Source organism: Nothobranchius furzeri, chromosome 5, assembly GCF_043380555.1.
Source record: "Nothobranchius furzeri strain GRZ-AD chromosome 5, NfurGRZ-RIMD1, whole genome shotgun sequence".
Classification (NCBI taxonomy): Eukaryota; Metazoa; Chordata; class Actinopteri; order Cyprinodontiformes; family Nothobranchiidae; genus Nothobranchius; species Nothobranchius furzeri.
The window spans coordinates 49453399-49467436 of NC_091745.1; the positions used below are offsets into that span (position 1 = coordinate 49453399).

The 14038-nt window shown below is 45.8% G+C and overlaps 1 protein-coding gene across 1 annotated transcript in view; it reads left to right on the top strand.

Annotated features, from left to right (window-relative positions):
* Positions 1-424: 424 nt before the first annotated feature.
* rnf19a (ring finger protein 19A, RBR E3 ubiquitin protein ligase) overlaps positions 425-14038 on the top strand; it is a 40162-nt gene continuing 26548 nt past the window's right edge. The window contains exons 1-2 of the mRNA XM_070550854.1: positions 425-1401; positions 8346-8554. Coding sequence (XP_070406955.1) covers positions 713-1401; positions 8346-8554 — 898 coding nt within the window. The 5' untranslated portion in view covers positions 425-712. The remainder of the gene's footprint in view (positions 1402-8345; positions 8555-14038) is intronic.

Genomic DNA, 14038 nt, shown 5'->3' on the forward strand with positions numbered 1-14038 from the left:
TACTTTCTGTGTTTTATTTGGGCCTGACGCGTTCTGCTGCAGCAGAGCACATCACTCGTGGTCCGGTGACTTCACCTCACTGGTGAAAACATGATTTTCACGTTTTTTTCATGAAAAAAAAACATGAAAAATGATTAAATGAAATTAGGATCCCCCCGAAGGGGAACGGTCACTCTATCCTGTGGGACACCCACTTTCCCAGTTTCTTGCTAATGCCCTGCTTCTCTGACTTCATCGGCCTCCAAATGCAGCCTTCAAAGGATGCAGCCCCTGAACATGGCCACAGTCCTGTTTTCTACATGTGTGTAATGATGTGAAATGCCTTGTTGAAAGTGATACCATAACATTTTTCTTTTCTTCTCTTTCCCTCTTCCCATCTCTTCTTGTCTTGGTCTTTTCCACACATTTTCCTTGCTCCCATCAGGTTCTGTTGCATCACGTTCACAGAAAAAGTTCCCACCCCCTCGCCAAAATCCGGCTCCTAGATCTGACATCGAGGTTGATAAGGAGAAGCCACCATGTCCTAAACACAGATGGGCCCTCTGGAGCCCTGTCCCCCCACCCTGGACCCCCTTCCCCTACTCCCTCTCCAATCCACCACCTTACCCCCTATCCCAGCTCCACCCGACTCCCAGGTCTCTCAGCACATGTGACAGACAGGCTCCCCAGCCCTGGCACCCCGTTGGCACCCCCCTCCCCTCTCTCCGGAGAGATGAGCTTACAGAAGCTGGATGGTGGAAGCGGTGAGGTGATGGGTTCTGACCGGGACCTACAGTCCAATGCTTCTTCTATCACCCTGCCATCTGTAAAGAAGGCTCCCAAGAAAAGACGCATCTCCCTGGCTTCTCTTTTCCGAAGACGAGGGCGTGACTCTAAATCAGGGTGCCTAAGGTCCAAAGAGATTCAGCATCCTGGTCACGGAGAGCTAAATGGAGTTGATGGCATTGCCAGTATTGAAAGCATCCACTCAGAGATGTGTAATGACAAGAGCTCAACCTTCTCTGTGACTAGTACCGGAGTTGCTTCTGCTGCTGTTGCTGCATCCACCTCATCTGCCTCTGGGTCTTCTTCCTCCTCATCATCTATGGTAGTGATTGTAGGGGGGGCCGAGATTCTGGAGTGCCCTCTGTGCCTTCTGTGCCACTCAAGGGAGAGCTTCCCTGACATTATGACCTGTCACCACCGCTCCTGCATCGACTGCCTGCGCCAGTATCTGCGTATCGAGATCTCAGAGTCACGTGTCAATATAAGCTGCCCGGAGTGCTCGGAGCGCTACAACCCTCACGATATCTGTATGATCCTCTGTGATCGAGTGCTCATGGAGAAATACGAGGAGTTCATGCTGAGAAGGTGGCTGGTTGCTGACCCGGACTGCCGCTGGTGCCCCGCACCAGACTGTGGGTAAGCAGCGAATTTATACAGACATGGCACACGAAAGGTAAATCTGTTTTAGATGTTTAGCTTTCACTCATCAGGCTAACTTATTGTTGTTTAAACAGGGGTGGACATTAACTTCAAAACCAACCGGCCAGCCGGGCCGGTAACTCTGAATATTTACCGGCCCCGCCAAGAATCTACCGGCCCCGCTGGTCAGCTGCCAAAACGAGTCAAAATAACAACTGAACCGTTTAAATGTAATAAACCTTTATTTTGTACACATTCACAAACATAATAACGTATTCAAGTTTGAATTTGTTTGTTCCCTCAACAAAACACGATTTTGTTGTCGCATACTTACGGCGTACATCACCAACTCCGCTTTGCTGTATTCGAGCCATTGACTGTTCGAGATGAGCCAGTTCTGCGCAGATTAGACCAGCAGTGATCGGCGAGCAGTGCATGCCTGTTAGATATGTGTCCGAATTGACGCCAACTTGCTCTGACGTCATGCATACGTAGGCAACGATAACCTCGTGAGATCAAGGCGGCCGCAGATTTTGGAGCAAGGCGCTGCAGTTGCTCTCCCTCGGCTGCAAAACCTAGAGGATGATGGGAAACGCCTGGCTCTCACCTGATCTAAGATCTGATTGGTTCATATTTTGGTTTTTTCATATTTTTATCCGGTGGTAGAACATGAAATGTTAGTTGGTCACATGTATTCTGTAAATCATGTTACGTTGATGATGACAACAATATAGGCCATAAAGAGAAATGTGTTTTGTTTTCTTTTGTCACGTTTCCTATGAGCACACTGAAGCTACAGCTGCTAACCTTTACTTATTATTACAGTCATGTTTTCATATAGAATATATGATATCCACAAGCATGTGAGGATGTGTTTCAGCTGCTAGCAGGCACCAGAATTAAAATTGAAAATTGAACAAGTGTGAATGCTAACGCGATATCTTCAGCCGCCGTCACCCCCGAGCTACACATGTAGGGAAGTCCAAGAGATTCAACTGGCAGAAACAACTGGTTCACACCATAGTCTCTCTCTCTCTCTCTCTCTCTCTCTCTCTCTCTCTCTCTCTCTCTTTCTCTTTCTCTTTCTCTCTCTCTCTCTCTCTTTCTCTCTCTCTCTCTTTCTCTCTCTCTCTCATGAAAAGGTTAATTTGTGTTATAATTGTTTGTTGGCTAAAACTTTATAAACATGACTAATGGAGCTTTTAGTGTAGAAGACTTTAGAACCACTATAGTTCATTAATTGATGTGTTTAGTAACTAACGGTGATGTGTGAATGATCATCGGCCTTAGTGTAATTTCATTTGGATCAGTAGTTTTTATCTAACAGTGTTTCCTGTTGTGCAGAGAAGGTTTGACAGACATGTTTGTTTGTTTACATTTTAGCCGCTTCATGCTTGCACAGTGTGGGAGAAGGGAGGGAGGGACAACACGACGCTCCATTCAGTGTCTGTACAGGCACCTGTAGCAGCTCCGTTAGGCATCCCTACAGGCTCCTGTAGCAGCTACCTTCAGCTTCTCTACAGGCACCGGTAGCAGCTCTATTGAGGGTCTCTACAGGCACCTGTAGCAGCTACCTTCAGCTTCTCTACAGGCTCCTGTAGCAGCTACCTTCAGCTTCTCTACAGGCTCCTGTAGCAGCTACCTTCAGCTTCTCTACAGGCTCCTGTAGCAGCTACCTTCAGCTTCTCTACAGGCACCTGTAGCAGCTACCTTCAGCGTCTCTACAGGCACCTGTAGCAGCTCTGTTGAGCGTCTCTACAGGCACCTGTAGCAGCTGTGTTGAGCGTCTCTACAGGCACCTGCAGCAGCTCTGTTGAGCGTCTCTACAGGCACCTGCAGCAGCTCTGTTGAGCGTCTCTACAGGCACCTGTAGCATCTACCTTCACCGTCTCTACAGGCTCCAGTAGCGGCTTCGTTCAGCGTCTCTACAGGCACCTGTAGCAGCTCTGTTGAGCGTCTCTACAGGCACCTGTAGCAGCTCTGTTGAGCGTCTCTACAGGCACCTGCAGCAGCTCTGTTGAGCGTCTCTACAGGCACCTGCAGCAGCTCTGTTGAGCGTCTCTACAGGCACCTGCAGCAGCTGTGTTGAGCGTCTCTACAGGCACCTGCAGCAGCTACCTTCACCGTCTCTACAGGCACCTGCAGCAGCTACCTTCACCGTCTCTACAGGCTCCAGTAGCGGCTTCGTTCAGCGTCTCTACAGGCACCTGTAGCAGCTCTGTTGAGCGTCTCTACAGGCACCTGTAGCAGCTCTGTTGAGCGTCTCTACAGGCACCTGTAGCAGCTGTGTTGAGCATCTCTACAGGCTCCTGTAGTAGCTACCTTCAGCTTCTCTACAGGCACCTGTAGCAGCTCTGTTGAGCGTCTCTACAGGCACCTGTAGCAGCTACCTTCAGCGTCTCTACAGGCACCTGTAGCAGCTCTGTTGAGCGTCTCTACAGGCACCTGTAGCAGCTCTGTTGAGCGTCTCTACAGGCACCTGTAGCAGCTCTGTTGAGCGTCTCTACAGGCACCTGTAGCAGCTGTGTTGAGCATCTCTACAGGCTCCTGTAGTAGCTACCTTCAGCTTCTCTACAGGCACCTGTAGCAGCTCTGTTGAGCGTCTCTACAGGCACCTGTAGCAGCTCCGTTGAGCGTCTCTACAGGCACCTGTAGCAGCTCCGTTAGGAGTCTCTACAGGCTCCTGTAGAGGCTCCGTTCACCGTCTCTACAGGCACCTGTAGCAGCTCTGTTGAGCGTCTCTACAGGCACCTGTAGCAGCTCCGTTGAGCGTCTCTACAGGCACCTGTAGCAGCTCCGTTAGGAGTCTCTACAGGCTCCTGTAGAGGCTCCGTTCACCGTCTCTACAGGCACCTGTAGCAGCTCCGTTGAGCGTCTCTACAGGCACCTGTAGCAGCTCCGTTCACCGTCTCTACAGGCTCCAGTAGCGGCTTCGTTCAGCGTCTCTTCAGGCTCCTGCTGCAGCTCCGTTCAGCGTCTCTACAGGCACCTGTAGCAGCTCCGTTAGGAGTCTATACAGGCTCCAGCAGCAGCTCCGTTCAGCGTCTCTACAGGCTCCTGTAGCCGCTCCGTTCAGCGTCTCTACAGGCTCCAGTAGCGGCTTCGTTCAGCGTCTCTTCAGGCTCCAGTAGCGGCTTCGTTCAGCGTCTCTTCAGGCTCCTGCTGCAGCTCCCTTCAGCGTCTCTACAGGCACCTGTAGCAGCTACCTTCAGCGTCTCTACAGGCACCTGTAGCAGCTCCGTTAGGAGTCTACAGGCTCCTGTAGCAGCGACAGCCAGCTGGTTTGATCCGCTCTGAAAGGCCTTGATCTTAATTTGCAGATCATTTTTTAAACGGAGATCGGGAGCATCCAGCCATCATGTGTCACTCAATACAGCGTCTGTGCAGAAACTCCTAGGAACTTTTATCTGCTGCACTTAAATCACGCAAATAAAAATTAATTATTTACAGGAAAAAATCCACTGAAACGGTACGCAAGTGGACCGGACCGAACAGACCGAAACGGTTCAACACGCCTCCGTGAACCGTTACACCCCTAATCTCAGTGTGGAGAGTGGGTAGTTTTAGGGTAGAGAAGTCATGTTATCCAGTCCGTGTGTGTGTTTACTAATGTTGGATTGTGTTCATTTTGATAAACTATAGTTTAAACTGTAGTTTTAAACAACGCCTCTATCTCCATGCCTGAGGGTGTTTTATGCAGCTGAAAACACGGACTTCTGTAGCCCACATCGGTCGGTACCGGGTCAGGGAGGTCCGCGCTGGGCTCCGGAGACCTGTAGAGGGGTTTATAAAATTAAAATGTGGATTTCTGAAGCTCAGATCACCGTCAGAACCGACCACCAGAAATGTGCAGCTCAGCTGGGTTCCGGGTCGGAACGATCAGAACCGCCGCCTGGACCACCAGGAGAGGATGCGCGGCTTTTAGAAATTGTCTCTGCTCTCTGGGGCGTGTAGCAAACTCATAACTTTATGGTTCTGGTCCATCAGAATTAGAATATTTTTTAATTTTTTTAAAATATTTTTTATTTATTTTAACATCAATCACAAACATAAACAACAACATGAATCCTTGGCTCCCTTTCCTCACATATATACAAGTTCAGATTCAGTTCGCACAACGGTGTCCCTACACCAAAGCTCTAGCAAAGAATACAGAGAAATCCAGTCCAACGTACAGTAGAAAATGTTTCCATGTCCTGGCGAAGGCTTCATCCCTGCAATGCAGTCGACATGTTAGACAGTCAAGAGAGGCATAACTGAGCACAACCCTCTGCCACTGTGTTTTGGAGGGGATCTTGTCAGCTACCCAGTTCAGGAGAAGACACTTTCTAGTCAATATGCTGTAGAGTCTCCTTTCATATTTACCACTGACAACCGGATCGACCACTCCCAACAACAGAAATGAAATGAGGGATTATTATTCGCAAACAAAATTTTGTTCATTTCCCCTCAGATAATCTGCCAGAATTGCTTCACCTTAATACAGGACCAGAAACAGTGCATAAGAGTGCCAACGTCAGTTTTGCATTTCAGGCACTGTGAAGATGCGGTGGGGTTAAATTTCTGCCTTTGGTAGGGTGATATATGAGCTCTGTGAAAAATCATAAGTTGGGTCGCTTTAACCCTATTACATACACCTAAGGTTCTTACGTTTCTCAAAGCATTGTTCCAGTCATCTTCAGTAATGTTAAGCCCCATTCCCACCTGTACCGGGTCGGCCCGGGCCGGGTAGCGTAGGTTGTTTACATATCTGGGTGGCCTGGAATTTTCCCGGGCCAACCAAGGCTCATTCTCGGCCCTCTTCCCGAGGGGTACTGCTTCAGGCCGACCAGGGCCAATACGCCCACTGCTGACAGCAAATTCACACCTTCCATTAGAGCAAGCCTCTGATTGGTGGGTAGAATCAGCCCACATGGGCTTAAGGCAAGGATGTGTGGAATCAACCGGGCCAGGCTGGGGCCGACTGGGGCTACCCGGCCCGGGCCGACCCGGTACAGATGGGAATGGCCCATAACAGTTGAGTTCCCTTTCCCATAGTTCCCTCAGGCAGGAAGATTCCCTTGTTTTATAGCATTTAATGATATTATAAAATGTACAAATAGAAGTAACTGACCTGGCAGAAAACACCTGGCGCTCAGTATCTGACACATCCTGGCATGCCAGAAGTGTAGTGTCCTTCCTGATAAAGTCTCTAATTTGTAAGTATCAGAAAAGGTCCTTTTTTGAAATATTGTATTTTTCAGTCAGTTGGGTAAATGACATCAGGGTAGGTCCATCAAATAGATCTTGTAATTTGGATACTCCCTTATCACTCAATCTTCCAAAGTTATCATCTATAATCCCAGGTAGAAAATCTGGGTTTCCACATATTGGAGTAAAAACCGAGGTTTTTTGTGACCCACCCTCTAATTTTCTTATTATTTGCCACGCTGTAATTGTGGTAATGTAATCAGGTTGGTACAGACAGTTTTGAGGGTTTTCCCCTTTTTTAGAAAAAGCAGTGATTTTAAAGGACGGTTCGACATTGAACTTTCAATGTCCAACCAGAGTGAAGTAGACTTATTGCGTGTCCAGTTAGCCATAATGCGCAAATGTACACTGAGTTGGTAATTTTGAATGTCCGGGAGGTCACAGCCCCCCTCTGCTGACGAGTGACATAAAGTAGCTATTTTAAGACGTGCCTTTCTTTTGGACCATATAAAGGAACTAAACCAACTATTTAATCGTTTCAGTACCTTACGAGGAAGCAGCACTGGTATCTGTATTGGATAGAGAATCCTAGGTAGAACATTCATTTTTAAGAGAGCAATATGACCTATCCAAGACACAGGAAGGGTATTCCATCTATCTAAATCCAGCCGAATACGTTCTAACAGGGGTGAGAAATTGGCTTTATACATCTGATCAAGTTTTGGCATAATGTGTATTCCTAGATAGGTAAAACCTTCTGGTGACCATTTAAATGGGAAGGATCTCACGGGTATTTGTTTCAAGGTACCCAGGGGCATAGCCTCTGATTTATCAAAATTTATTTTATAGCCAGAGAACTGGCTGAACATATCTATTGTTTCAATCAGACAGGGAATAGACATCTCTGGTTTAGTCACTACGATTAGTACATCATCAGCATAAAGAGAGATCTTATGCTCTCTGTTCGCAATACTGAGACCCGTTATATTTTCATTACACCTGATTGCCTCAGCCAATTGCTCAATTATGAGGCCAAAAAGCAATGGTGAGAGAGAGGACATCCCTGTCTCGTGCCCCTTGAGATGCCGAAGCAAGAGGATCGTACCCCATTTGTGAGCACCGCTGATAAAGGAGTTTTATATAGAAACTTTACCCAGTTTATAAAATTTTCTCCCATACCAAAAGTATGTAGTGTGTAAAACAGATATGGTAACTCCACACGGTCGAATGCCTTCTCCACGTCCAGAGAAAGCACGAGACCATCCTTAGACTCCTTCTGATAAATCTGGATGGTGTTTAGCAGTCGACGCATATTATAAGAGCTACGACCATTAATAAACCCAGTTTGGTCTTCATTAACCAAAATAGGCAATAAAAAATCTAATCGGATTGCTAAAATTTTAGACAAGATCTTTAAATCGACATTTAACAGAGAAATGACGCAGGCAGGCCGAACAGAGGAAGATTCTGGTAAAAAAAAACTTTTCCCACAAAAATAACTCTTAAAAGCCTAAATAATGTATGTTTGTGAAAAAAAATGTTTACGAGTTTCTATTATGTTTCTCTGAACATTGGTTCATGGGAGTCTCTAACCTGCTATTTGCTCTTTAACTATACATTTGTTTTTTTTTTACTGAACACCATTTTAAAGCTCGTGCTTATATTTTTAAGCATCTGTCAGAGACGGGTATGATATGCATCCTCTCTCATTGTGAAGCACATCACATTGTGTTCTTTTTTGTCCTCCACAGATATGCAGTAATAGCCTTCGGGTGTGCCAGCTGTCCAAAGATTACGTGCGGCAGAGAAGGCTGCGGTACGGAGTTCTGTTACCACTGTAAGCAACTGTGGCATCCTAACCAGACCTGTGATGCAGCGCGACAGCAGAGAGCTCAGAGCCTCCATCTGAGAACTGTTCGCTCGTCCTCCCTCAGTTACAGTCAGGAGAGTGGAGCTACAGGTAGGCTAATTCAAAACCCGCAAAAATGCAAAGGACGCAGGGAGAAAATGAAATCGCGAGTGCTATGTCTATAAAGAGTTATCATCGCACGTGCAACATATATGTTGCACTATACAGCCCTGTGACTTGCAGTAGCTAAAAAGACAATGTGTGAAGGTGTACTAGCGGTTGGCGAAGGTGAAGGCTCATTTATATTCATGGTCAGGGATTGTTCAGAATTCAGACGCAATGTCAAGGGTGGAAAAGTATTTAGCTTCTCTCACCTTCAGAAGTTCTTGTTCCAGGCGGGCCAACGGCCACCGAGACAAAGGAGCTTGTTGGTTGAGTCTCCTGTAGTCGATGGTTAGTCACCACTTACCATTAGATTTTCTTACTGGCCACAACAGAGCCGAGTAGGTGCTGTTCAAGGGTTGTGTAATGATAATAGATGGTAAATTAGGTTAAGTAAATTGCTTGAAAAGCTATTTATATTATCACCACTACTAGGGCTGCAACAAACGATTATTTGGATAATCGATGAATCGGATGGGGTCTCGACACGATTAATCGATTAATCGGATTACATGGGGAAATTTTTAAAAACTGCTAGGGAAACGTTATTTCTCTCCTTCCTTCACTTTATTTAACACAACATTATTAGAAAACAGTTCAATAGCAGAAAAACAACATGCCATCACCTAAATTGTCATATAAGGTGTATAGACAGAGACCCTAAGCTACATCTATCTGTGACCTAAAATGCTTGGTCCAAGTTAAACAGCTTAAGGGCAATTCTCATCTGTTTTGTTTGATCTCATCTGTTGACATTTATTTTAAATGTAATTAAACATAGGCTGTGAATTAATCAAAATTAATCACTATTTCCAAAAATGACTGAAAAAATACCAAATAAAACAAAAGTAAATGAATGCCATCCTCCTTGCGATGATGCCCTGGGCAACTGCCATAAAGTCACATCAAGAAATGCTGCTGATCATTCCAATGATCCCAAATAGACTCACATTAGGCCACATGAAAGCAACTGAACCCAAAAATATATTAACCAGTATATAACTGCACTCTCACACAACACGCCTGCAGCAACAGTTAGGACTCCTCCCTCCCTTTTAAAAGCGTTTTTGCTTCTGAGGACATTGTGGTTGTAAAACCACATGCTAGTAGTCTGGCCCCGGTGTGATCAACCAGTTTCTGCGGGAATGTGACGGCGGAACCAGGGCCAGATTAACACTTTGTTGTACCCTGGGCAACAATATTCAAGGGCTCCATCATCACGACCCAAGGATCACCATAATGTGGTCACATACAGAATATTTTACTGTAATATGCAGTAAATATACTCAATACTTGAATGCCTGACAACACGTAACCCGCCCAGAGTAACCTTTGACCCACCTCGTGTGGACTGACCAATGAGGAGAGGGTATTAACTTGAGGCCCTGTCTTCATTGGTCAGTCTGCATGAGACTGACTCTCAACTGACGTTCAGTCGTAGGCAGCGAAGCGTCTCTGTGCAGCGCAAAAGCCCGGGTGGACAGTTTGTTTAATGTAGGGTGACCATATTTCCATTTCCAAACAAGAGGACAGGGGATCTGTGCCTATGACATCACACTATGGCAACGCCACACAAACCATGTTGAGACCCATTTTTTGTAAGAACTAAATTAATATCAGATTCTGCCAATTAAAGGGCTCTAAAACAATTCATATGTAAATATTTTGCATATTTAATGCAAAATCTAATTTTTCTGCTTTAGTGCTGCAACAAGGTTTTATTAATAATAAATTATTATACCTTTTGTTTTACTTCAGCATCGGTAAGCTTCCTGTGCACAGATTATTAAGGATGCTTGTTTCAGCTGTGAGATTAGACGATAGGATCAATGAAAAAAATAAGTTGTCACACACTCCATGAAAACTTTCAGAGAATCCACAAATAGTGGCTTTCAAATGGTTTTGTTACTTTTTGCAAGTTAAGAAAAGAAGCAGATGAGACAGCATGTCTGATAATTTAGTTTTTCTTCTGATAATATTAGAACATGTCAGTAATGTCTGAGGGGTTTTTACAAACACTGTATAACTAACACTACTGGAGAGGGTATGGATTACAGAGGCTTCTGGGGAGCCCAGTTATGGGGGGGGGGGGGGGGGGGGGCATTTTGCCTTGGCCCCCAAAATGTCTTGAAACGGCCCTGGGTGTGTGACTGAGTTTTGAAGGTGATCTGAATTGTATCAGATGTATAAATATTACATGTGTATAACTTATTGTTTTTAACTGGTAAAAATGTGTAGTGGAGATAAATCTACCTACATTTTACTTTTCAACACTTTGTTTTGTTTTCTTGTTTTTATTTAACTATTTTCCTGTCCTGTCTGTCTCTCATCTTCCTGCATCTCCTCTTAATTCTCCAGAAAATCTGTTGCCTGGATTCTTACCTTTTCACCTCATCAGTTACTTTTGAGCAGATCAAAGGGATCTCCTGACCGAAAAGCGCAGAGCGCGTTTTCGATGCTGTGTGAGGTGACATCACCACAGCACAGGTGATGAGCTCCGCAGTAGCGAGCTTCAGGCACAAATAAGACAGAAAATAGAGAACATGTGCGGACATGAACGATCGTGTGCTAATTATAGTTTTTTGGTTGCGCCACTTTGAGAATGGACCGTGCGCTGGAAGCAGCTGCCTGGATCGCTGCGCAACAATGCGGAACCGGTTCGCAGCAGCGCAATTCTGCCGGCTCTCCCTCGCGCTGATCTGCCGGTACCGGCTCTCCCTCGCGCTGATCTGCCGGTACCGGCTCTCCCTCGCGCTGATCTGCGGCTCTCCCTCGCGCTGATCTGCGGCTCTCCCTCGCGCTGATCTGACTTGCTCTGGTCTGCGCGCAACGGCGGGCGGGAAGGGGGGGGCGCTTTTGGAAGAGTTGTGCGACACAACGAATCGATGACGCAATTTGTTGCCAACGCTTTTAGTAATCGATTTTCATCGAATTTATCGATTCGTTGTTGCAGCCCTAACCACTACTTGTGACCAATAGCTGTGATACTCTATGTAAATAGAGTATCACCTTGCCTGGTCTTCATTTGTTTTAGTCAGAAGATTCTAAGATTATTTTATTCATTAAGGGATTGTACACACTTCGCTTTGATTCAAGAAACAGGCAGGTTTATAAACAAAATAAGAATTTATTTTACAAACCATTAAGACTTGACAAATTGTTTAAACTATTATTTACTGTGAGTGAATGCGGACTAAAAGATGGGTGTCTGGAACCTGTGTGTGAATATAATGTATTCAGAGTCAGAATCATGAGAAAGCTGAGTTCTGGATGGAGAGAATTTGGTTTGCAAATAAGCTATCAAGTTCTTGTTTTCAAAACCACATGCAGACGTTATCTCGCTGTGTCTACCTCAACAGTTCTGGAAGACCCCCGTTGGATCCAAGATGTCCCGGGGCCGACGACCCCACTGCACCTGGCTCGTAGAAAAACCTTGATGCGCCCAAATCAGTCCTGGGATGTCTCCCCGGATCACAATGATAGATGAAACCAAGCGTCTTAAAAATAACTCTGAAGGAGTTTTGTGTCAGCTTTGTTCTGCAGGAAACTATTCAGCTTCGCAGGTGCGACAAAGGTTCAAAGAGTTTGACGATGTGTCAAACTCCTTGCTGGTTAAAGAGGTGCTAAAGATGGCCAGTCTGAAGCTCGCTCTAGAACTGACAAATTACTCAAAGTCATTTGGTTTTAAAGAATTGATATTATTGTATGGCCAGCCAATCAGGGGCTGACAAGTTTGAGAGATGTTACCAAGCATCTCAGAGACACACCCTCTGTGATGGAGACTCTGAATCTGGGCAAAAGGTTAACTTATGTGTCATGCGTTAACTTAACCTTACTCTGTCTTGTATGAGTGCAAATGGTGATAACCTCATCCAGTAAACATACTAATCATATACCATTAAACACAGATCAATGAACTTTTAATTATTTATAATTGGCAATAACAAAAGTTCATTCAATGATTATTTTTAATTATAGATCTTCTTTCTTCTTCCATCTGGGAATAAAGGAGTTCCTCTGTAAAGGACCTTGGAGGAGAATGTTATTGTTTATGTTTTATTATCTCTCAGAGCTGCAGTCCAGCTGATGTAAGGAAGTAGGCTCTGATTAGAGGGACTACGTGCAGACTCCCAGACTCCTGTGAGGGAAAAAATTGCAGGTTGTCGTAGCCAGGGGTAAGTTGACCTGGCTGTGAATTTGACCTGTGGGATCTGAAAATCAGGCCATTTCGTGACGTTACAGTTGAATGATAGTCTTTTCCAAGAGGCTGTCAATGATTTCCTGGACTGGTCCATCGGACGCCAGGGGAATCTTGTGTTAATGCACAAAAGGTGGCAGTGCGTGTGGTGGGGTAGGAACCCTTACTTCATGGATTGTGGTTAACCCACAGTCTAAGGAGTCGACTGAAAGAGAGCCTCTGTATTTATGTAGGAGCTGCCGCAGTTTGTCCCGCTCAACCTCATTCGTAAGAGCATCGGCTTGGCCCACGACCTGTTCAGTGAGAGAGCGAACATCAGAGGGCGGCTCTGAAGGATGCTGTGGTAGCGGTTCCTGAAGGGCTGAGCCCAGCGGGGAGCTTGTGTTTTCCCCATGCTCAGGGCCACCTACCACAAGACAGCAAAGGTCAAGGTCAGGAGATAGATCGATGGGCAGGGGGTCTTCAACACATGCCCAAAGATCCCCCCCCATTCAAGATCGATAACAGGGACAAGGCATTTCAAAAGATCAACCCAAGTATCAGAGACATGGTACCGAGGTCAGAGATGTACACGAGATGTGTCGATGTCATAGGACCGACTGTGAATAGAAGAAGAGTCCTTAGACTGTGGGTTGGTGCATATCACCAGCTCGTGGACACCACGATCAGCAGCAAGTTGTAGCACTATCAGGATCCCAGCTACCTCTGCAAATTGTGAGGTCTGAGGACCCAGCTGGTAGCACCAAGAGTCTTTCTGGTCAGCGTGTAACCAAACGACTTCCACGCCAGAAGTTGTTTCAGCATCGTGTCGGAATGAGCTGCCATCAACTTACACAGTTGGCAAACCCACACAGAGAGCTTGGTCGAAGTAGTGGTGATTGGGGTTCAGCAGGGTCCGGGGAGGATTGGCTGGCAGGACGGACAGGGCAGTGTCATCTGAGCAATGCTGGCACACAGCCAGACCCATGCCAAGATAAGGTAGTTAGGAATTATTATATCTCCTTCATCCGGTGACAAGGCCTTGTACAGTGTTTCTTGTTTGGAGGCCAGACAGATGGGATGTTTGTGTCTGCAAATTAAAAAGTTAATTTCTGTTCATTTTGATGAAATACTTGACCTTTGGGTATGCTACACATGTGCAAGATGTGGGTTAACCACAATCCATGAAGTAAGGGTTCCTACCCCACCACACGCACCGCCACCTTTTGTGCATTGACACAAGATTCCCCTGGCGT